We start from the raw sequence: 24,720 nt of genomic DNA, 5'->3' as shown, positions 1-24,720 counted from the left end.
CCCAACTTTTTCTGATGCTTTTTCTTAATGCAAAGTGAATCAATAAAAGAGAAATCTTAAATCAGAATTTTGTCTGACCACCCTTTGCCTTCAAAACTGTATAAATTCTTCTAGGTACACTTATACACATTCAGGGATTTTGTAGGATTATAGCCAAGTGTATGATTAACCAGTTCTACCAAACAGGTGATAATGATAATCATTTTTGTTATGGGGATTCAAACAACCCCTAGAGGTTAGTTTGGAACCACTACTCGGGAAATCAAGCTCAGAAACAGAAATCAATGAAAGAGGGTTTTAATACCAGTACCCCAAACTACAATCAGCAATGTAACAAAATACTACAGCGTAAGTAAAGGAAGTTAATGTTCATCAGCACATAACACATGTCCAGACGAACGGAGTCGGTTCCAGGGCTTCTAAAACGTAAGTGTCCCAATCTCCAGTATCGCCTGGACCGCTCCCACCTGCAACAAACAGAATAAACACAGCCGAGGTAAAGGCTCAACAAAATAGGAACAGGGATCTACTAAGAATGCTCTAGTCCGACGACCTAACGAGACCAACTGGCAACAAGGATTCCCACACCACTTCTATATATAGTGCTCGTGATTAGACTACTTAAGCCCCGTGCACCAATAAGAAAAGAACAAAAGGTGTGGCTAAAACCCTCCACCAATGTGACCCCGTAACAGTACCCCCCCCTTAACGGGTGTCTCTCGGCACCCTAACCAACTTGCCCGGGAACTCTCTCCGAAACTGTTGGATGAGCGAAGGGTCGAGGATGGCAGATCTCGGCACCCAGCAACGTTCCTCCGGTCCGTACCCCTGCCAGTCGACGAGGAACTGGATCCCCCTGCCCCGTCTCCTGGAGTCCAGCAGCCGGCGCACCGTGTAGGCGGGTTGATTCTCCACTAATCGAGGTCCTGGTGTCTCATTCGGGGAAGAATTAAGTGGAGAATGCAGCACCGGTTTAATGTGGGACACATGGAATGTGGGATGAATCTTCATGTGGCGAGGAAGCTTAAGCCGAATTGCCGATGAACTGATGACACGAGTAATGGGATAAGGACCAATAAATCGGGGGGCTAGTTTGTTAGATTCCACCCTTAAAGGAATGTTTTTAGAGGATAACCAAACTAGTTGTCCCACCTTGTACAGCGGGCTCGGCCGTCGCCGTCTATTCCCGGAGATGACCGTGGTCGCTTGGGCTTGGCGGAGAGCGATGCGCGTGTTCCTCCACATCTTCCTACACCTCCTCATGTGATGAGCTACTGATGGGACTGCTATGTCCACCTCGCCCTCCGGAAATAATGGTGGAAGATAACCCAAAGCGGCCTCGAACGGCGACCTTCCTGTGGCTGCGCTTCGTGCCGTGTTGTGAGCGTACTCCGCCCAGGACAAGAACTTGCTCCAGCTGTTAGGGTGTTGAGCGGCTACACAGCGCAGCGCAGTCTCCACCTCCTGGTTAGCCCTTTCCGTCTGACCATTAGACTGCGGGTGGAACCCCGACGAAAGGCTGACCGACGCCCCCAATGCCTTGCAAAAGGCTCTCCAGACCTGTGACACGAACTGTGGTCCTCTGTCCGACACAATGTCCGCGGGAATCCCATGGACCTTAAAAACATTGTCAAATACCAAAGTGGCTGTTTCCAGCGCGGAAGGGAGTTTAGGTAAAGCAAACAGTCTGATAGTCTTGGAAAACCGATCCACCACATTTAAAATCACAGTCTTACCGTTCGACGGTGGAAGTCCTGTGATAAAATCCAGAGCTATGTGGGACCAGGGCCGCCCTGGAATCGGCAGAGGCTGAACCAACCCCGCAGGTGGTGCATGAGACGCCTTGTTGCGGGCGCAGACGGGGCATGCTGTGACGAACTCCCTCACGTCAGTAGACAAGGAAGGCCACCAGAAATGTCTCCGAACCAAATCTTCCGTCCTGGCCACCCCCGGATGGCAGGCGAATTTGGAGTCGTGCGTCCATTTCAGTACCTCCGATCTGGCTGTTGTAGGCACAAACTGGCGGTTGGACGGTCCTGTGCCCGGGTCAGGGTCAGCGCGTAGGGCCCTCTCGATGGATCGACGAAGCCCCCAAGAGACCCCAGCGATCACTCGAGCCGTCGGAAGTACTGACCCCTCTGCGTCTGTGTCCTCCGCCCCCGGATGGAGTCTCGAAAGAGCGTCTGGCTTAGTGTTCTTGGTGCCTGGACGATAGGTGAGGATAAAATTAAATCGATCAAAAAATAACGCCCACCTTGCCAATCTGGAGTTCAGTCTCTTGGCCGTCTGCACATAGGACAGATTCTTGTGATCGGTCCAGACCACAAACGGTTTCTCTGCCCCCTCCAACCAATGTCTCCATTCCTCCAGGGCCATCTTAACTGCCAATAGCTCCCGGTTGCCGATGTCATAATTCTTCTCGGCCGGTGATAGCTTCCTGGAGAAAAAAGCGCATGGGTGGAGACGACTTTCCTTACCCGAACGTTGGGAAAGAACAGCTCCCACTCCCGTGTTGGAGGCATCCACTTCAACCACGAATTGCAAGGATGGGTCCGGTTGAGCCAGGATCGGGGCGGACGTGAATCGGTCCTTCAAGTCCTCGAACGCGTCTTGAGCCTCTCTGGTCCACTTGAATTGTCTCTTCGTCGAGGTGAGGGTCGTCAAAGGGTTAGCTATATTGCTATACCCCTTAATGAACTTCCTGTAAAAGTTCGCAAAACCTAAAAAACGCTGAAGTTCAGTACGAGAAGAGGGCACCCTCCATTCACGAATCGCCCGAATCTTCTCTGGATCCGCCTTAATACTATTGGCCTGGATTATAAATCCTAGGAAGGAAATTGAGTCCTTGTGGAACTCGCACTTCTCAGCCTTTACAAATAGCTGATTTTCTAAAAGTCGAGTCAGGACCTGCCGGACATGTGCAAGGTGCTCTTGAACTGAACGCGAAAAAATGAGAATATCGTCCAGATAGACAAACACAAAATGGTCAAGGAAATCCCTTAGAACGTCATTAACTAAATTTTGAAACACGGCAGGTGCGTTAGTGAGACCAAACGGGACCACGCAATATTCGTAGTGCCCACTAGGTGTGTTAAATGCCGTCTTCCACTCGTCGCCCTGTCTAATCCGGACCAAATGATAAGCGTTCCGAAGGTCCAATTTAGAAAAAATTACCGCCCCTTGCACGGATTCGAACACCGTAGAGATGAGGGGTAAGGGGTACTTATTACGAATAGTAATCTTATTCAACCCCCGGTAATCAATGCAAGGCCGTAAGGACTTGTCCTTCTTTTCAATAAAAAAAAATCCCGCCCCCAGTGGCGACGAAGAGGCACGTATGAGACCCGTAGCGAGACAATCCGCAACGTAGGTGTCCATAGCCTTCCGTTCGGGAATTGACAATCGAAAAGACTTGCTCTTGGGGAGTGGTGCGCCCGGGAGGAGGTCAATAGCACAATCGTAACTGCGGTGTGGTGGTAACTGACAGGCATTGTCTTTAGAAAAGACTTCCTTGAGATCGTGATAAATGGATGGAACGTTAGTTAAGTCAGTAGAGACCCTAAGCGACGCCACCTTCTTCCCTTCGTCCGAACGTAGACACCGAGATAGACATTCCCGGCCCCACGAAGTAATTCGCCCCTTGCCCCAATCGAACTGAGGGTTATGAGTACGCAGCCACGGATGCCCAAGAATCACTGGTGTGTCAGGAGAAAGAAAAACAGAAAAACAGATCATCTCTTTATGAGTCTGCTTCACTGTCATCCAAACAGGAACTGTGCGGTGCGTAATATGAGTTAATCTACGTCCATCCACTGCGATAGTGCTTAAGGGAACCTCTAACCTTACCAGTTTGCAACCCAAACTAACTGCAAACTTGGCGTCAATCAAATTCTCCTCTGAACCAGAGTCTATCAGTGCCCGAGAAGAGAATCTTCCCTTACTGGTGTGCAGGGAGATAGTTATATTACAACGGGGAACACGGTTAGTAGGGATTCGGCTCGACCATGCCCCGTAATTCACGGTCGAGCCTGATCTTTTGACCGATTAGGACACCAGGCAGCCCAATGACCCTTCTGACCACAGAAGCGGCACGTCCCATCCTTGTGAGGGGATTGGGCCCGCCTTTCAGTGATCTGGGTCTTACCCAGTTGCATGGGCTCGTGTACCTCCAAGGATCTGGGAGAGAATGAAGTGCCCCTTCTACCTATAGGTACCCCCCCACTAGGAGATTCCGCTCTAAGCCCCCCGGTCTGAAGTGCCCCCCCCTGAGTCATCCCATCCAGACGAATGGCCAGGTCTATCAGTTCTTGGAGAGAGTTAGGCTTCTCCCTGTTGGCCAATTGAGTCCGGATGTGAGGATTCAAGGCCCGTCTAAACACTGCCTTGAGGGCGGTGTCATTCCACCCTGCATCGGCCGAAATGGTAACAAAATCCACCGCGAATTCTGCCACCGACTTATTACCCTGACGAAGATCTAATAATCTATCGTCCGCGTCGCCAGCACGTTCAGGTTTATCAAAAACCGCTAAAAAACGCTGTAAGAACGCTTGGTAGGTACAAACCGCCGGAGAAGCGGTGGATTGTGAAGCCTCCGCCCATGCGAGCGCCCGACCACGCAATAAACCAATAATGTAAGTGATCTTGTGCACATCGGTGGGGAAACCGGAGGGACGGATACCAAACACCAATTCACATTGGTACACAAAACCACGGCACTTATCTAGGTCACCGAAATAGGGTTCAGGATGAACCGTAACGGAATCGGTACGAACCTGAGGTGAGTCGGCAGGTAGCGGAACAGCGTCGGCCGTGAAAATTCCCGACGAAGCCGGTCGTGACGGAGATGGAAACGGGGGGGCAGGTGCCGCGATGGCTTCCGAGATACGTTGCACCTGACGTGCCAGATCCGACACGAAACGTACGATCTCACGGTTGCTCTCCACGAGGGACGCCATTGTTGGGTCTTGGGAATTAGCTCCGGGTGGAAACGCGGGCGCAACGGGATCTGATCCGGGCTGATTTCCCGAGGGTTCCATAATGGGCCAGTTGGTACTGTTATGGGGATTCAAACAACCCCTAGAGGTTAGTTTGGAACCACTACTCGGGAAATCAAGCTCAGAAACAGAAATCAATGAAAGAGGGTTTTAATACCAGTACCCCAAACTACAATCAGCAATGTAACAAAATACTACAGCGTAAGTAAAGGAAGTTAATGTTCATCAGCACATAACACATGTCCAGACGAACGGAGTCGGTTCCAGGGCTTCTAAAACGTAAGTGTCCCAATCTCCAGTATCGCCTGGACCGCTCCCACCTGCAACAAACAGAATAAACACAGCCGAGGTAAAGGCTCAACAAAATAGGAACAGGGATCTACTAAGAATGCTCTAGTCCGACGACCTAACGAGACCAACTGGCAACAAGGATTCCCACACCACTTCTATATATAGTGCTCGTGATTAGACTACTTAAGCCCCGTGCACCAATAAGAAAAGAACAAAAGGTGTGGCTAAAACCCTCCACCAATGTGACCCCGTAACACATTTTCATATGTAGGTTGAAGGTCATTAACTGAAACAGAAACTGCTGTATAGGAGGCTTGAAACTGGGGGAGGAACAGGCAAACTACAAAGGTGAGGTAGTGGAAGACAGTTTCATGTCACAAGTCATACACCATGGCATGACTGAGAACAGCAACAAGAAACAAGGTAGTTCTACTGCATCAGCAAGATCTCTTCCAGGCAAAGATTTCAAAGCAAGAGTCAAGGTTTCAAGATGTGCTGTTCAAGTTCGTTTGAAGAAGCACAGCTTTGGTGACCAGAGACACAGTGGTCGACCAAGGAAACTTAATGCAGCAGATGAAAGCACATCACGCTTCCCTTCAAAATTGTATAATGTCAAGCAGTGCCTTCAGCTCAGGAACTTGGTACACTGTTCGGAGAAGTCTGGCCAGAAGTGGTCTTCATGGAATAATTGCAGCCAAAAGCCATAACTTTTAAGGTGGAAACTAGGCAAAGTGACCCAACTATACACAAAAACATAGAAACTGAGGTGGAGAAAATGGCAGCAGCTTCTCTGGAGTAACAGAATGCAGTTTGTCTGCTGAAGCACTGGAGAGAGGTACAATAGTAAGTGTCTGCAGGCAACAGTGAAGCATGGTGGAGGTTCCTTGCATTTCAGCAAATAGAGTTGGGGATTTGGTCAGGATTAATGGTGTCCTCAGTGCTGAGAACTACAGGCAGATAATTATCCATCATACTGTAACATCAGAGAGGAATCTGATTGGCTCCGAATTTATTCTACACCAGCACAACGACTTCAAACATACAGCCAATGTCATTAAGAACTATCTGCAGTGTAAAGAAGAACAAGGAGTCCTGGAAGTCATGACATGCCCCCCACAGAGCCCTGATCTCAACATTATAAAGTCTGTCTGTAATTACATGAAGAGACAGAAGGATGTGATTAAGACTGCATCCACAAAAGATATGTGGTTAGTTCTTCAAAATGTTTGTAAGTGTACCTAGAAGAATTAATGCTGTTTTTAAGGCAAAGTGTGGTCACACCAAATATTCATTTGATTTAAATTTCCCTTTTGTTTATTCACTTTGCATTTTGTTACTTTGCACATTCTTACTTTGCAGCACTTTTTCACACCTGCCTTAAACGTTTGCACAGTACTGTATAGGTGCTAGGTATAATATATAGTATATATAGTAAATATACTGGGGGTTTTGATGAATTCCTTAATTTTAAGACAGACATATGATGCAGCTATATTATAGACTATATAATTATAATTATAAATTATTTGTTACATTACTTTATATTCAGCCATATATGGTAAACATACAGTAGTAATAGTAATAATAAGTCCTTAATAAACCACACAACTGCAGATTTACAAATAATTATTATTTTTATTTTATCATAGAACATAGTAAGAGCTCAGCTCCATAGCTCCACCCACCCCACACACCCAAACACACAAAGGGGTGGAGGGCAGACAGAAAAAACATATCAAACAATTAAATCACAGTCCGCTCGGCCAAAAAACAGGAGAGGCAGAAAAAAACGGGAACGCTCAACCGTAGTCCTGCTGGGTGGAGCATACAGACACCCCAAACTCTCACGCCAGGTTATGAATGCCAGTGTGCTATAGCAGCTGTTCATCATTACACTGCATGAAGATAAATTTTCATTTTGTCCTACTATGTAACAGTTTAAAAGTTTACAAAGAAAATGTTGATAGAAGTGGCGTGTGAGTACTAAGGCGCCCAGATGGTACCGACCCAGAATCAAACTTACATTCCTGTAAGAAACACACATACACAAACTTTCTGATAGACAGTCAAGCACTACAGAGCTATACACAGTTCTAACATGGACATATGTAAGGATTTGGAGAACCTTTTAGTAAAAAAAGACCTGACTTGTAACTTATTGGTACTTTGTTTACAATTTAACCATCACTGATTGATGTGCCAGTGTAACAGCAGGTCACAAGGTGGTCTTAAACCCTTTTACACATGAACTGTAACCTGGGAATTAACTGATCGTTTACTTGGAAGGAATCATCTGTGAAAGAATGTGGAATAAAGATTAAACAAAATATCACATTCCTTTAATGCAGTCATTTATGAACCACATCATAAATAATTTATAAATCACCACCTTCCATTGTTAAAAATGTTTTAAAGTATTAAGAAAAACACATTTTTAATTTTCATGTCTATGTCATCCTGTACCCACATGTTCCTAAGCTAAACCAGCTTAATTATTACCACTAATCCTGTCCATACTAGTATGTCCTGCTCCTGCCCTAAATCCTGCACAAACATTTCATACATTTAACAAAGCAGGATATGCTTTTAATGTTCTGTGCTCATTTTAATTCATTTAAACTTCAATGTCCATTGTAATGGCAAGTGTTGTTTTTATACTTGCGTATATGCAATTCATATTTATTTCTCGAATCCTGCTTGTGGGTTACTTTACAGTACTTAAATTCAAACCCTATAGCATTGGCTGTTTAACTGCCCTGTCCTCCATGCAAACCTTTTGCATCATCCTACTCTGTACTTATTTGTTCTTTCAAACTGATAATCATATCACATTATGCATATCTTTTTTTATTTAATTTGTTATTCGTCCCAGGTTTTGAGTGTGAAAGGACTAAAGACACATCTGATGTTTGGCAATTTGGCAATTAATATTCAAAATAAGTTCAATTCAATAAAATGAGAAAGTCAGTAGAAGAAAGAGGTACACATGATGAACACTGACTCTGCTACATGAATGCTTAGTCCACATCTACACATCTAACACATCAAACTACTGTACCACACATCTTCATCTACAGCACTACTACATGCTACGGAACATATTAATGTTTGAACAATCACACATGAACATACTCTCAAAATTCCTTTCTGCGTTCCCATGCACTCTCCTGGGTGCCTGAACCTCGCTGTGCTCATCAACAAACAACAAATGACTCGTACAGAATATTAAATGATAAATAACACAGACCTTTTTGATGCCACGTAGTAATTCATAAAAACGTATAATCATATCAAATGAAAGAGCAGAAAATAAAAACGTATATATCGCTTTAAGTTTCTACACAAAGCATGATTCCAATAACTTTCTTTACAATGCTTCTACACGGCTGACTGATTAACTCTACCAGTTATATATACTGTGTGCCTGGACAGGCAGCTAAAATCTATACAGTACTCATTGGTCATATATTTATAGTTTTTACACTGTACAAAGTTGGCAAAATAGAGAATTAAATTCTTAAAGATTGTACATGTCACATATAAGTGCTGAAATTTAGAGCACTCTTTATATGGATGTGAGGCTGAATTGGGACAAACTCAGAGAGGACATAAGAGAAAGAGGTAATACCCATATAATATAATAATAATAGTGCTAACAATTATGAACACCTTTTTCAATATGTTCAGTAAGCAATGTTAATTTTGAAGTACAGTTATTTGATTGACACTCTTTTCACTAGAGTACTAATATGGTATGGTAAACCTAGCTGTAAAATTGGTGCTATCTACCAAATTCTTACACAGAAGCAAAACCCCCAAAAACTTGTGATGGACCAAGGTGTGTTACTGTACTGGATCAACACACCCCTAAAAAAACTGGAAGGATTTTACTGCTACTGCTGAGCCCAGCCTACCAATAAACCCCTGTAGCATAGAATGATACAGAGAGTGAATTCTCTGTGACTCAGAGCGCATAGCAAAGCTGTTGAACAAGGTTAGAAAGAGTCCAAGAAACACATATTTGTCAGGAAGAAAAAAAAAAACAGCATGATGGCAAGTAGAGAGGTGTGAGATTGGAAGGGGGCATGTTGTACATGGAACCTGGACACTGAGCATGTGTGTCAATGTGATAACTGCTTTTCTGGTACTGTACATTTTTAAAGAAGCTTGGTCATGTCTAGGAAACCTATCAGTGAGTGTGTTTACATCCACACTAATAATACAATTATACTTTGGCAGAAATTGGTAAAATAGACATGGAAATTTGACCTATATTCTGTTTACCTGAGTAAGACTGGATTTGCTAATTATTTAATACATTTTATCCTTCTTTTGTGTATGTGCTGAAACACAAGTCACACCAAACATTATTCTAACAACGTGCTTACACAGTATTAAGGACCTCATCAAAAACTATGGTGTATTTTACTTTGTTTGTTTTGTCTTTGGACTGTGGAAGGAAACCGGAGCACCCAGAGGAAACCCACACAGACACAGGGAGAACATGCAAGCTCCACACAGAAAGGACCCGGACCGCCCCACCTGGGGATCGAACCCAGGACCTTCTTGCTGTGAGGCGACAGTGCTACCCACTGAGCCACCGTGCCATCCAAATTCTTTTGGTGACACACTTGATGTACTTGGTACATCTGTGATTTGGTACACACAATCAACCAAGCACCTGAACCCGGATGACGTTCTAAGCTGTTTTCCAAAATAAATACATACATTTAAATTATTTAATTTTTTAATTACTGAAATATATCAGTTGTATTTCAAATTACATTACAGAAATATAATATTGAAATGTGTGACTCAAATTGCTGAAGTGCAAAAGTATTAAACAAAACAAAATATAACCTTTAGTTCTGCACTCGGCTTTAAGTAACTGATGGGAAAATACTTAGGTTAATTAGACTTATATTAATAATTCCTTTGTCCAGATGGTTATCTAGGGTGCTTATATTGCTAGCTACTAATATAAAATGTTATTAAATAAACAAATATTTGAGCCATCAAAAGAGCCATACTTTTAAATTACCAGAACCACTGGTATGTGCAATGCACATTATAATAAATAATAACATATTAATAGAACTAATTAATCAGGTCATCTTACTATGAAATTAGATTACTGACTAAACAGTCTCAAAATCAGTATTCTAGCAGTTCTAGCATGCTCATTGTCAGCATTAAAAGAAAAACTGCCAAAACTCATTGGGTCTTAATTCTTAAATTCTTAAAGCCTTTAATTTTTTTTATGATAATCGTAAAACTGTTACATTAATACTCATAAATAAGACATATAATGCTGTTCTGCTTACATAAAGTAACTATGGATAATTCAGGGTAATGCGTAATGTTGCAAGAAGTCTGGGACAGATGGGTAGTGCCTCTGTGTTTTGGACCTCTCCTTAGTTGTCCCCTCCCAACCTCTTCTCCAGTAAAAATACAAAGGACATCAAGAGTACCCTTGTTTAAGAAGGGCATATCATCACCACCACCACCTTGATTTTCTACACCACCACTTATAAGCAATATTTTATCACTAATACAAGTGGTAAATTAAAATATTTTACAACCATGTGTTTGAAACAATTATTTACAGAAAAAGGAATTTAAGATCATGTTTTTTGGGGCCTTATTGCACCCCTTTTTCCAGTTATTTAATAAAGAAACAAACATAACATAAGAACACCTACTGTATTACACATGTGCAATTATACACAGAACAACAGTCCACTGTAAACAGAAAAAGACCGAATATTATTACTTATTGTAGTCATTTATGTTCATACATACAGTATCATGTGCACAGAAACCCTGACTGGGAATGGCCAGGCCAGCCTAAAAGCCAGCACTTTAAACAATGAAAAAGGACAGCAGATGGAGGCTGGAACCGGAACAACAAACACTGATGTGCTAAGCCTTTTTTGTGTTCCCAATTTGGCTGCATTCTGCCTAAAAACTGGTGTGTTAAATTGAGTGCATGAGGTAAGATCATATACCTTGGAATTGGCTGCAAATCTCTATATCATACAAATGCAAACTTGGAAAGGCTGTGCAAATATATTGGAAGCATGTCTCATTATAAGTTTTATTTAATTTACAGAGGTTTAAGAATTGTTGGTGCTTTTATTTGCCTTTTAAAACCAGGAGTAAATTTCCAAAGCTGTGTTTCTAGGAGTTGTTGTCAGATTTCATTTCCCCCCTATATGATACCATATAATAATCATTATTAGCTTTGTTTATTAGTGGATGAAATAATTTATTTTTTTTACATATGTTTAAAATACATCTGTAATAAAGTAGGTAATATATTTGATATTGACAATATACACAGACGAGGCATAACATTATGACCACTGACAGGTGAAGTGAATAACACTGATTATCTCTTCATCATGGCACCTGTTAGTGGGTGGGATATATTAGGCAGCAAGTGAACATTTTATCCTCAAAGTTGATGTGTTAGAAGCAGGAAAAATGGTCAAGTGTAAGGATTTGAGTGAGTTTGACAAGGGCCAAATTGTGATGGCTAGACGACTGGGTCAGGTGCGTGTGCGTCGCTTACTTGGGGAACACATGGCACCAGGATGCACTATGGGAAGAAGGCAAGCCAGTAGAGGCAGTGTGATGCTGTGGGCAATGTTCTGATGCTGGGAAACCTTGGGTCCTGACATCCATGTGGATGTTACTTTGACACGTACCACCTACCTAAGCATTGTTACAGACCATGTTCACCCTTATATGGAAACGGTATTCCCTGATGACTGTGGCCACTTTCAGCAAGATAATGCGCCCTGCCACAAAGCAAAATGGTTCAGGAATGGTTTGAGGAGCACATCAATGAGTTTGAGGTGTTGACTTGGTTTCCAAATTCCCCAGATCTCAAACCAATTAAGCATCTGTGGGGTGTGCTGGACAAACAAGTCCGATCCATGGAGGCCCCACCTCACAACTTACAGGAGTTAAAGGATCACATATTGGATACCACAGCACACCTTCAGGTCAGGGCTGTTTTGGCAGCAAAAGGGGGGCCACACAATATTAGGAAGGTGGTCATAATGTTATGCCTAACTGGTGTATATAACAATACAGAACATTTTCCAGCACTATTCAGGGAAATGGCATGATTTTCACAGTACTTTTGGGCTGCTATTTAAAATGTTTTTTTAATGCAGATCAGAACAGCATACACTGGCTTCGAAGATAATAGCATAACCAACTATCAAAAAGTTAAATATAATTTAATTCTGCACTTTTAACATGACAAAGCTTAACATGAGCACTGTTTATTCATTCTGACATGATTATCTTCAATCAAAATAATACTTCTTTTTTAAATTAATCTTTTGCTACTAAACTAGTACCTTTTTTCTAATTGTAAGTCAACTATTTTCACAATTCTACAGCAGTTTTTAACAGCCAAACAGCCTTGTTAAACCGAACACTAAATCATTAATGCCTCTGGCTGTCTGTTACATCAAGACACTTTTATCACTGCACCTTCTTGCCCTACATAGCATTCACACTAGCGGGTGACAAATCCTTGTTCCCTGTGGTTGTGCAGGGAATAGGCAATGACCACAAAACGCATATGTTTAAAATGGATAGAGTCAACTGCCTGCTGTGTAAATACCACTGTCTAACTTATATTTCTTGATATAAGCATAGAATGTTCTTTTGTGCACCAACACGTTATATTTATTTTGCATTAAAAATAAGAAAATATTAATTTAAATGCTTGAAAGTGTTCATGTCCTTAGCCTCTGTTAAACTAAGGCTCCATGTTATGCTCATGCATAGCTAACAAATGGTTGCATTGTTGCTTGCTAGTGTGAACTTGGGGTTAGAGCACATAGTCCTTAAGAAAGATAAAATAAAAAGAATGACAAGAATAAAGAGAAAGAAAAAAGAAAGAAAGACTGATAGGTTAATCAAAGTGGACTTGAGTGCGTCCTTCACCTGACAGAATACACTCGCTGACTGGCCAAGCTCCAAACACATACACACACATGCAAAACCACTCATTTTGCACTATGCAGTTAAAGTGCACTCTATTATCTTTTCTCAAGTGACACTGGATTACTGGCCTTCCGAGACTCAGCTCTGTGAGACAATCCCTGTCAACGGGGAGCAAAGCAGTGATAAGCACTATAAGCTGTAGAGCGAGAACAATTATAATAAATAAAGCATTCCCAATAACCAATGCTGGTCAGTGTGTGGGCAGCTGCGGTAGGCCTGAGGGCTAAAACCATTGCTAACGGTCCAAGTCAGAGCTTCTTTGCTCAATAATCTGAAAACCGCACCACAAACTGTGCTGACCTCTTCTGCTAATGAAGCCTGAATTATTTGAACAGTACAGACAGAAAGAGATGGCAAATTCCCCACTGATTACCGGGCAGTACTGCACTGAGAAAAATATGTTTAAAGCTATTTGGTTTGTGACCACATGTGGAATGTACAGCTGAAGAAGTTTTATTTATTTATTTATTAGGATTTTAACATCATGGTTTACACACTTTGATTTCGATCATGACAGAATTGGTAGGTACTTGTTACACAAGATTCATCAGTTCACAAATTTATTGTCAAACACAGTCATGGACAATTTTGTATCTCCAATTAACCTGATGGCATGTCTTTAGACTGTTGGAGGAAACCGGAGTTCCCGAAGGAAACCCATGCAGACACTGGGAGAACATGCAAACTCCACACAGAAGTGGTACTTTCAGTATTTGCAGTATGTTTTCTATTGACTTTGTCTATTTTCCCTGTTGACTCATGCAGTTTCCGTTACATCTGTCAAGAGCTGGCTGATTTAACACTGCAATTGTCCCATCTGACTTCTCTGTGTCCTGTAGGTCTTAAATGTGTTTTGGGAAGTGGTTTGGGAGTCATTATCACGCTAAAATGAACTTTTTACCAATCAGTAGTTTTCCCAAAGCTACAGCATGATTAATTAAAATCTGTTTCCATTTCTAAGCATTTATCATGTGATTTCCCCAGAAGCCTAAAGTCTTTGGCTGAAATTCACCCAAACCACTTGGTTACTGTGCTTTACAGAAATATGCTGAAAAAAGCTGCCCAGCTCTCTGATAAATAGACCATTTTAACAGTTTCTTTATTTGGTTCTTCATTTAGTAATTCATTATTCAAATGAGAAAATAGTTTATATTATCAAGATTGTCCAGTCTGTGCCATGGTATTAGCTGATTAAACATTCTGATTAAAAGCCTGCTGTAATAGTTAACACAAACATTACACTGACCATTGATTATTATTTTTCAGTAACACCATGCTTCTTCATGCCTTATTGCTAATAATAATAATAATAATAATACATTTTATTTATATAGCGCTTTTCAAGATACTCAAAGACGCTTTACATAAGACAAATAATCAAAACAAATACGTACATACACCATACAAATCATAGTACAAAATCAAAATAGTACATCAACATCAAGAATAATTAAGATTATTGCTAAGTTAATTTGGCTGACTTAATGTAACTACATATTCTTTGGCTAATCTGCAAATTCTTGAGGACCTGGGCTTGATCTTCTATATATAAGGGGATGGCACGGTGGCTCAGTGGGTAGCAGTATCGCCTCACAGCAAGAAGGTCCTGGGTTTGATCCCCAGGTGGGGCGGTTCTGGTCCTTTCTGTATAGAGTTTGTATTCTCCCCGTGTCTGTGTGGGTTTCCTCCCACAGTCCAAAGACATGCAAGAGGTGAATGAGGTGAATTGGAGATACTAAATTGTCCTTAAACTAAATTGTCCTAAATTGACATTAAACTTGTGAACTGATGATTCTTGTGTAATGAGTAACTACCTTTTATGTCATGGATGTAACCAAAGAGTGTAAGACATGTTGTTAAAATCCTAATAAATAAATAAATCTATATATAAGATCCACATGAGATTCCATTAGATGCTCATCCCTAAACTCGACTTTCTTTTTCTTCAGTGTTGGGTTGAACAACTTTATTAGTTCCAGTTTCTTCAATCCTTGCTTGCTTTCATCCCACTTCCATCCCACTTGCTGTCATCCTTTGTAAATATCCAGATGTTATGTAAATACCTTTTCTTCTTCTTTCATCTTTATCTTTTTTTTTAGAAAGTGTCACACTAAATTTCGTTGTGTGCAAGTATAATCACAATAAATGTTGTTCCTCTTCTTTATGTGTATAGTCCTATATGGTGGTTTACCAATCTGGTTTTGGACAGATGTATATCAATCAAGCATGATCAGTATCGAATGTGACCATGCTCAATATAATAATGTTTTGTATTAATAATATGCATTTAATGTTGACACTGTGTTATCTGGAATTTTAAGACTGGGACTGTAATAACATGTAAGACATTGTATTAAGCTCTAGTGAAGCAGCAAACCCACAAACCTGCTGGAGACAACTGGAGTGACACTGTCTTATTGCTAAGAGTCTGTCTAACGACAAAGAGACTTCAGTAAGATTTTTAAGACTAGCCTCAAATACATCAGTACACTAGTAATTAGAACACACATACCTTATGCAGTATTGGTGTTTGTGTGTACTGTGTTTAGCTCTAATTGCCACCCCACTGTTGACCCCAAGGCCCCACATAGGGTGCAGCTCTAACTAGAGTATAATGCATTATGACACCTTGGGCAATGACTGTCACAATAATAACACACACAAATACATACATAGAGACAAGCATACACACTACCAGCATAGACAGGGGGAGGCCAGTGAACATACACCTATGGTTAAATGTACAAAATATCTTGCACTCATTTTTAGAAACAACTCAGCCACATTGAATCAACGATATAATGAAGTCACAGTATTTCATACAGTAGATTAATGTTGTGTATTCCTGTACTGTGCTCCAATTGGTGAATTTTAGATGAGCCTTTTAGCAGTATTTACTCTGTGAGATTGTGATCCAAAACTAAATTGGCTGTCACTGAGCATTGTGTGATCCAGGACCATCGGTCCGGTCCTTACAATGCAATTAGTAATTACAATTAGCGTAATGAGCTTAATCTGTAATTAAAGCTGAATGCTAACTGCAAATGAAATGAGTGCAGATTACGGAGGTATAAAGGCACATTTTACATTGCACATTGTGACCTTTATGTGTCAAGCCCACTATCACACACACATTTAAGAACCCAATAGTATTTAAACCGAACTGCAGGAGCACTACTAGATCTACATAAGGCTGGTAGTAAGAACATGGAGTAAAGATCTGCAATACAGATAAGAGCAGTGCTTAAATGCATGCACCCATCTGTATTTAACTAGCTTTTACATAGTTTGATTTGATTTAAGTACACCACTTAACTTATGCCATATCAGCAAATCTGCCTGTTTGCTAAACATAATACTGGAGAGATACAAAATAATGTTTACTTTATAATTTTTGTTTGTAATCACTAATGTGGGAAACGATACAGTGCTTACAAGAACTGAGCCATTTATTTATTCACTAATTGTTCATAAACGAAGGGGTGGAGGCCGCATTAGGCCGCAAAAGCAAGCACTCAGTGACGCACTTCATGGATATGGATTCCCATTAAGTGTGAATGGGTTTAATGGGAGATTGATTGAAGCTTGGCTTTCTGGGTTGACAGTATTGGATATTAGGAGAGTAGCATTAACTCACAAATGCTTTCCTAACCACACATATATACATATCACACATATGCATATACACACAGCCCCACTCATTTACAATGCCTTGAAAAGTACACTATATTGCCAAAAGTATTCACTCACCCATCCAAATCATTGAATTCAGGTGTTTCAATCACTTCCATGGCCACAGGTGTATAAAACCAAGCACCTCGGCATGCAGACTGCTTCTACAAACAGAATGGGTCGCTCTCAGGAGCGCAGTGAATTCCAGTGTGGTACCGTGATAGGATGTAACAAGTCCAGTCGTGACATTTCCTCGCTACTAAATATTCCACAGTCAACTGTCAGTGGTATTGTAACAAAGTGGAAGTGATTGGGAATGACAACAACTCAGCCACCAAGTGGTAGCCACATAAAATGACAGAGCAGGGTCAGAGGATGCTGAGGCCATAGTGTGCAGAGGTCGGCAACTTTCTGCAGAGTCAATCACTACAGACCTCCAAACTTCAAGCTTCATGGAATGGGTTTCCATGGCCGAGCAGCTGCATCCAAGCCTTACATCACCAAGCGCAATGCAAAGCGTCGGATGCAGTGGTGTAAAGCACGCCACCACTGGACTCTAGAGCAGAATCACGCTTCTCCGTCTGGCAAACCGATGGCAATCCGATGGACGAGTCTGGGTTTGGTGGTTGCCAGGAGAATGGTACTTGTCTGACTGCATTGTGCCAAGTGTAAAGTTTGGTGGAGGGGGGATTATGGTGTGGGGTTGTTTTTCAGGAGTTGGGCTAGGCCCCTTAGTTCCAGTGAAAGGAACTCTTAATGCTTCAGCATACCAAGAGATTTTGGACAATTTCATGCTCCCAACTTTGTGGGAACAGTTTGGGGATGGCCCCTTCCTGTTCCAACATGACTGCGCACCAGTGCACAAAGCAAGATCCATAAAGACATGGATGAGCGAGTTTGGTGTGGAAGAATTAGAGCAGAGACTGCGTGCCAGGGCTTCTCGTCCAACATCAGTGTCTGACCTCACAAATGCGCTTCTGGAAGAATGGTCAAAAATTCCCATTAACACAATTATAAATCTGACAACCATTACAGTGAAACCAAGTGACCACTGGCAAACTTAATCAGCAAACAGCAATTTGGGTGACATAAGGTAGAAAATAACTTCAGACATACACATAAGGTTGGCGTCTGAATCAATATGCTATAGCTAATTTAGAATATGCAAAGTGGGAGCATGGCAATGTAAGCTTTGCCTTTAGGCTAGAAAAAGCCATTTATAAAGAATGGTTTCCAGGAATAGGAAATAAGACCACCAGTAGAGACGGCATAAAACTGCAAAACTCTGCTCTAAAGAGTGCAATTTTCTTTCCTGCCAAAGTCATGAAAAAAAATTTAGACTATACAGAAAATATAGTATTTGGCTTTTAATATTCACTCTCAGATTCTCGCCGTCTGTAAAATGTACCCAACAGCTTGTGGTCTTGCAATATACAATGAACCCAATAACTTCATTTTTAAATAAGCAATTTAGTCTGACAAAGATCCAAAGTTTTATTGATTTTCAGGCTGAACCTGATGCTATCATCATGGCAGTGAATACATAACTACGTTTGGATGTTTTTAAAACACTTTAGAAGATTTTAAGCAAAATTTCAATCCATGTGCACTCAGTTCAATATACTGTAGAATCGATTTAATATTTTTAAAAAGCACACTGTTGGGGACACACTAACGAGATAAGTATGCATTGGCACCACATTGGGAAATCCAAACAGAGGAATGCTGCAGCAGTAGATAATTGGCATTTTACCCATCTGACTGAGGCTGTTATTTGGAAATTTACTGTAATAATTTCCAAGCACTTTAAACCATACTACAGTTGGTTTAGTATACCTATTCCAAGGGCCTCTTCAATTGCTTGTAAAGTTCCCCATAACAACTAAAGCATGAGCTAAGGCATGGGGGCCCATACTTTTGTGGCTTGAGATCTACTATTTCAGTCGACAGGTCATCGTGATCTACTTTTTAAAAAGGTTATCCTCATAATTAAAAAAAAAAAGCTTTGTAGCTTTTTATTTTAAAGGCACTACAGTTGCCTATAATAATATTCAGCATTACAGGGCAAGCGAGTGAAAAATCACACTGACCTTATTCTTATGATTTGCACTGAATGATGTCAGCCAGGTTTATGTAGCCTGGACAACAGCTGCTGATGCCAATTCTCAAGGGTTTATCAGTATGCGTGGACCGATATTTAGACTTTTAGAATTTTCATGTTGAAAAAGGATGATTCACACAAGTAGGTTGATCCAAAAATAGTCAAATCTGTGGCACATTTTCTTATGTTTGGATATTTTTCCAAGTTCCAAAATTGTCCAGCAGAGGCCCTTGACTTCATTAAATGTCAGACTGTAGGGTTAAAATTTATGTATGTAACATGAGATCTAAATATTCTCTGTCAGCTTCTTCCATGTATGGATGAAACAGGTTACAAAAGGAAAAATGCAAAAATGGCGCAAACTGGCTACTGATGAATAAAAACTTTCTAGATTAGCGGTGCTTTAGGTGAGCTGAGGTGTAGCTATGATAACAAACAGCAAGAAACAGTGGCCACATTTCATATTAATCACATTGGCCTGTTTGAATCGACGTATTAAGCATCCCTGAGCTAAGGGAATATGCTAGTTGCCTGTTTAATCTGACTACATGTTTTTGGGAGGTGAGTCCCAAATGTGTGATTAAAACAGAATTGCTTGTGTAATGGGGGGCAGGTTTCCAGCTTATTTTGTTCAAAATTAATTTTGGATTAAATTACTTCAGCATTATACACATACACATTTAATATTAGCAAAATACGACTTACCACACATACAATTCAGTGTTAAAGTTGCTTTTGTAGACCATGAGTTATAATAATAATGTAAAGCAAAAGACAGAGTAAGATGTTATTTATCAGTGTTGTCTCACCCAGTCCAGCCTCCATGTATTGCTACTCCCATCTCAAGTAACATCTCTTTTAAAATACAAAACAAGTTATTGATAAAACATTTAATATTATGTTATTCATTATTACACTGCCAAAAAGTGCAGATTAACCACAATCCTTCATCTTATTTCCAGTGTCTTAAGGAAAGAAGACACAAAACAAAATAAGAAGTGATCCTGCACTTTGGCTGCTGTTTCACTTATAGAACGCACACACACAGGTAAAGGCAGTGTGGGGATGTGTCCCCATTAAATAAAATAAAAAGGAAACCATGAGTGCAAGGTGGATTGCACTACATAAGGCCTGGCAGGCCAAGCAGTGTAACTCCACAAACCTGCTTCTTATTTCTATCCTTAACAGCAAGTTTGGAAGAACATTATTTATTTCATTATTTCAATCTTTACTCTCATGTAAAAATGACATCAATCTTTTTTTAAATAGATTTTTTTTTGAAAATTACTTTTTCAAGTGTCCCGGAGGAAAAGTCAGTCTCAAAAGATAGTGGTTTTAACTTCACACCAGAACATTATTGAGTTAATTAAGATAAGTAATATTTCTGTTGGAGCTACAACACGTCACCCACAGCACATAGACGACAAAATGTCCTGGGAGAAAGGGGGATATACTACAATTTAAGTGGTGAGCACATAGAAAAAAAGCAAGACGGAAGAAGAGTTTGAAGAGAGCAAGTTGCACAGAAGGGCACATTTTTTTTAGAAATACAGAATAAAGAATAGAAGAGAAGAGGAGACCGGAAAGGCAGAGGACACATTTAGGTAAGAAGGTATTTAAAAGAATGATGTTAATTAAGGGCAAATATGAATGGAATAAATTAAGGCTAAATTAATGAATTAGGGAATGTTTAAGGTCTGAAAAATATACACATCCGAACCAAAATTCATTCTGTGCAAACTTCTGTATATTAATTAAAGTAGATGATAAAACCTACAAGCCTTTAACGGCTGTCACTTAACTTAATGAAAGACTAAAGACTGACCCACGAATAATATGTAAGATTAAAGTAAGAATACAGAAATGATCGTATAAAGGGACAGATAATAACATACAACAAAATAGATGGAAAAGATGTAACGAGTGAACGTAGCATTGACTGACCTCTACATAATAAAATAAAAGTTAACAGGCCAGGAAGGTGCATGAATGATAAAATGCATTTACAAGAAGAAACAGTGGTAACACATTACATTAAAGTTTGCATACAGCTTATTTTAAATGGCTTTATTGTGTTTTTTTACAATTATTTTTACAGCATGTCAATAGGAAAAGTCAAGAATTAGCATTTGCTTGGTTACAAAAAGTGAGCTATTTTGCTAATTTATAGATTCATATGCAGACCTTAACTAAACATGTTACCAAACTGACAGCAGAAATTTCAAAAAATGAAATAAAGATGAGCCAAAAGATCAAGGAAAGGAATTAAGACTACAGCTAAAAGGTATGAGAATGGACGGCTAAGAGTACCCGTGTTTTGCAGCCTGGCAGCGAGTCAGTCTTGTGCATAAGGATGGGACATGGGCATCAAGGGTCAAAGGTTAGAGGTTATGGGATCAGGGTGGAATGAAGTAAGGGTCTCAAGCTTTTAGCGCGTGCCACTGTGCCACGTTGGTGCGCGGCCGACTCAACATGTCCTTCCAGTGCTTCACCTCTGCTGGGCCACTCTTCCATGATAGATAGATCTAATACAAAAGAAAGCGCACAAAGTAGAGCAATATAATATGGTTTATTAATGTTCTGTTCTGTGTAATTTACTATTACCAGCATAATCTGTTACCTTTGTATTTTTAATTGATCTATTCAATCCTGTATAGTGAAATTCACTTATTGCTTTTGTTGTTTGAGCATCAAGCATCAAGCCATATATTTTTCTTTTATTCTGTTGTAGCTGACAGCCAACATTTTCTAGCTTTAGTTGAAGGCTGTGCTGTAAAGTCAAGAGTCAAGTAGCAACTAAGTGATCAGAAGCACCCCAAACCCTCTCTACAGGAGCATGGCTTAGCAGGTCAGTTAATGTTTACTCTTCAGCATGACTGTGTTCCTGTGCCCAAAATTAGGTTCATTAAGACATGGGTTGTTGAGTTCAGTTTGGAGGTATGTCCTGACCTTAACCCCATTTAACACCTTCTCATCTCTAGTGCCAGAAGTTACAAATGCTCTTTTAAATAACTGGGCACAGAAAAGTGGAGGCTGTTACATTCAATATTAATGCTCATGGTTTTGGAATGGGATGTCCAACAAGCTTATGGTCATGTGTACACCAAACATACATTTTGCCATATACCATAAAGCACAAAAATATCATTAGTTTATCAGAGCAGGAATATACCTTGACAGACCCCAGTACAACACATAGAGCCACTACTGATATTAAAAGCAAATATTTGCTAGCAAGCTAAAATAAAAATTCCCTTGTAATGAAGACAAAGTTTTAAGTATATGTAAAACTTGGGCTGTGCCCCAAACTGCATACTACTGTCTGTGCTACTGGCACATTACTCACTCTTACTTACTATTCTGACATACTGTTTAGTGTGTAGCTTGTTGTTTCACTGTATAGAAGAATGCAAGAATGTGAAGTAAATTCCCAAATCTTACCTTTAATCATTTGAATGTGTCCCATTGGCTACTAATGGGCATTGTTACATCATAATAAAATTTTTGTTAATCCAATTTTAATTATGGGGCATTTTTACATTATAACTCCTAAATAATTAAATGTACCAGGGCTTACTTTCAGATACTTGAATTAAATAATGAATATCATTAATAAACAATACACTTAATATATGAAATTAGAAATCAGACTTTTTACATTTGAATCGGAATTTTACTTAATTATAATTTGTCACAACAGATAAAAACTGAATTTGGAGTGTATATTTAAGATGTATTTGAGACATTCCAATTAATCCCAAAGGTGTTCAGTGAGGTTAAGGCAAACCACACTCATCAAACCATGTCTTTATGGACCTCAATTTCTTTCACAGTGGCACATTTCCACTGAAACGGGATAAAGCCTGTAACTGTTCCCAGATAATTTAATAACTTTAATATAGATTTTATGTAACTATTAGCAATAAATGGAAATATACTTCCATATAGCGTATTTATATTGCACCATCCCTACCTTGCCGATGACATCATTACGGCTCAGTCTGTCCTTGTCCATGACGGTGATGATGATGGTAGTTTCTCTGAGTACATGTGCAGGGACATCAAAGGGGAAGGATTCATTGAAGACTGGGTTCAAACAACGTTTAATAGTTATCGTCTTCTTTTTCTCCACACGCTTGTCTTTGTGCATGAGCCACACCTTCACGTAGGGGTCTGTAGTTAGTTAAAGATTACTGTTAACAACTGGCAAAGGAAGTCTTCACATCAATAAAAAGCAGCACATGTCTAGCAGGTATGAACTGTCAGAATCACTGCCCTCCTCTTGTTTGCTCTCAGTCTTTAAATGTGTAGGGGTTCTAAAAGAATGGGACTTAAGCTGAGGAACAGGAGCTAAGCTTGAGAATGAGTTTAAGAATCACAATAAAAAAGTTCAGAAACTATGTCTGCTGTCTGTGTTTAATGTTAGGAGATGTCTAAATTGTCCATGAGAAGATTACAAATGAATTACATTATGTAGTAACTGAAGCAAGGACAGAACGACCAGTTGGAAGACAGATGGTGAGAAAGCAGCGGAGCATGAGAATAAGACATGTTTAAAAATAAAACAGGTATGTCTGTATACCTGATGTGCCTCCAATGTCCATGGCTTTAAGGTTGCGTGCTTTGATAATATTGACAGTGATGGTGTTAGCAGTAGGATTATAACAGAGAGACACGAGCAGATCTCCTCGACTCCCCTGCAAATCAAGCACACACAAAATTGTTCTCATCAACAACAACAATAATGATGATAATAATAATAATAATAATAATAATAATAATGATGTTCACTTTTATTTCACCTTCATTCTTGTTGTTACCTCTTAAAGCACATTATCTTATATCTACTTCTATGCTTATGACAAGCATCAATGCATAAAAAGGACATATCGGTATAGTAAGAGGAAACAAGTATTTAACCACTGTTGCTTTTATTTTATATCATTTCAGTGTATATATTAAGTGCTTCATACATTTACTTTGACATTTCACTTTATTGCAGGTAGTATGAACCCGAGATATTTCATGTTTTGTCTGGTCAACTTCATTTCATTTGTTATTATACCTCCATTCCTGCATTTCAGGCCTCCAACACATTCCAAAAAAAGCAATTTTTTATAATTACTAACCTCGTGTGTTTCAGCCACAACAACTGCTTACAGATGTAATACAATTTCTAGAGCAATTCCATTGTGTAAAGAGCAAGGGCACAAGTCTAACATCTGTGATCTTTGATCCTTTAGACGGCACTGCATCAAGAACCATTCATCAATAGCTGATATAACCACATGGGTAGGGGATTAATTTGGCAAACCTTTGTCAAGCACTACAATACGTAGTTACATGCACAAATGCCACTCAAAACTTTACTGTGCAAAAAAAAAAATCATGTCCAGAAGTGGCATCAGGTTCTCTGGGCTTGGATGCATTTGGGATGGACCATCACACAATAGAAATGTGTGTTGTGGTCAAACAAATCAGTATTCCTGTTATTTATTGAAAGAAATAGATGCCATGTGCCTCCGATCAAAGATGAGAAGCACCATCCATACTGTTATCCCAACCTGAGAATATGCAGTCTTTGGTAAAAGATTGTACACAACCCAACTGGTTATGCTGTTAATGTTAGAAATT

At 40.1% G+C, this 24,720-nt stretch overlaps 1 protein-coding gene across 1 annotated transcript in view; it reads right to left on the bottom strand.

Moving 5' to 3' along the window:
* Positions 1–281: 281 nt before the first annotated feature.
* syt7a (synaptotagmin VIIa) overlaps positions 282–24,720 on the bottom strand; it is a 228,092-nt gene continuing 203,653 nt past the window's right edge. The window contains exons 10-14 of the mRNA XM_062993413.1: positions 23,669–23,783; positions 23,060–23,259; positions 21,397–21,611; positions 4,773–5,314; positions 282–467 (exon numbers count right to left, since the gene is read on the bottom strand). Of these exons, the coding sequence (XP_062849483.1) occupies positions 21,507–21,611; positions 23,060–23,259; positions 23,669–23,783 (420 nt within the window). The 3' untranslated portion in view covers positions 282–467; positions 4,773–5,314; positions 21,397–21,506. The remainder of the gene's footprint in view (positions 468–4,772; positions 5,315–21,396; positions 21,612–23,059; positions 23,260–23,668; positions 23,784–24,720) is intronic.

Source organism: Trichomycterus rosablanca, chromosome 1 (assembly GCF_030014385.1).
Source record: "Trichomycterus rosablanca isolate fTriRos1 chromosome 1, fTriRos1.hap1, whole genome shotgun sequence".
In the NCBI taxonomy this organism is placed as follows: domain Eukaryota; kingdom Metazoa; phylum Chordata; class Actinopteri; order Siluriformes; family Trichomycteridae; genus Trichomycterus; species Trichomycterus rosablanca.
This window is presented reverse-complemented; position numbering and strand designations above follow the sequence as displayed.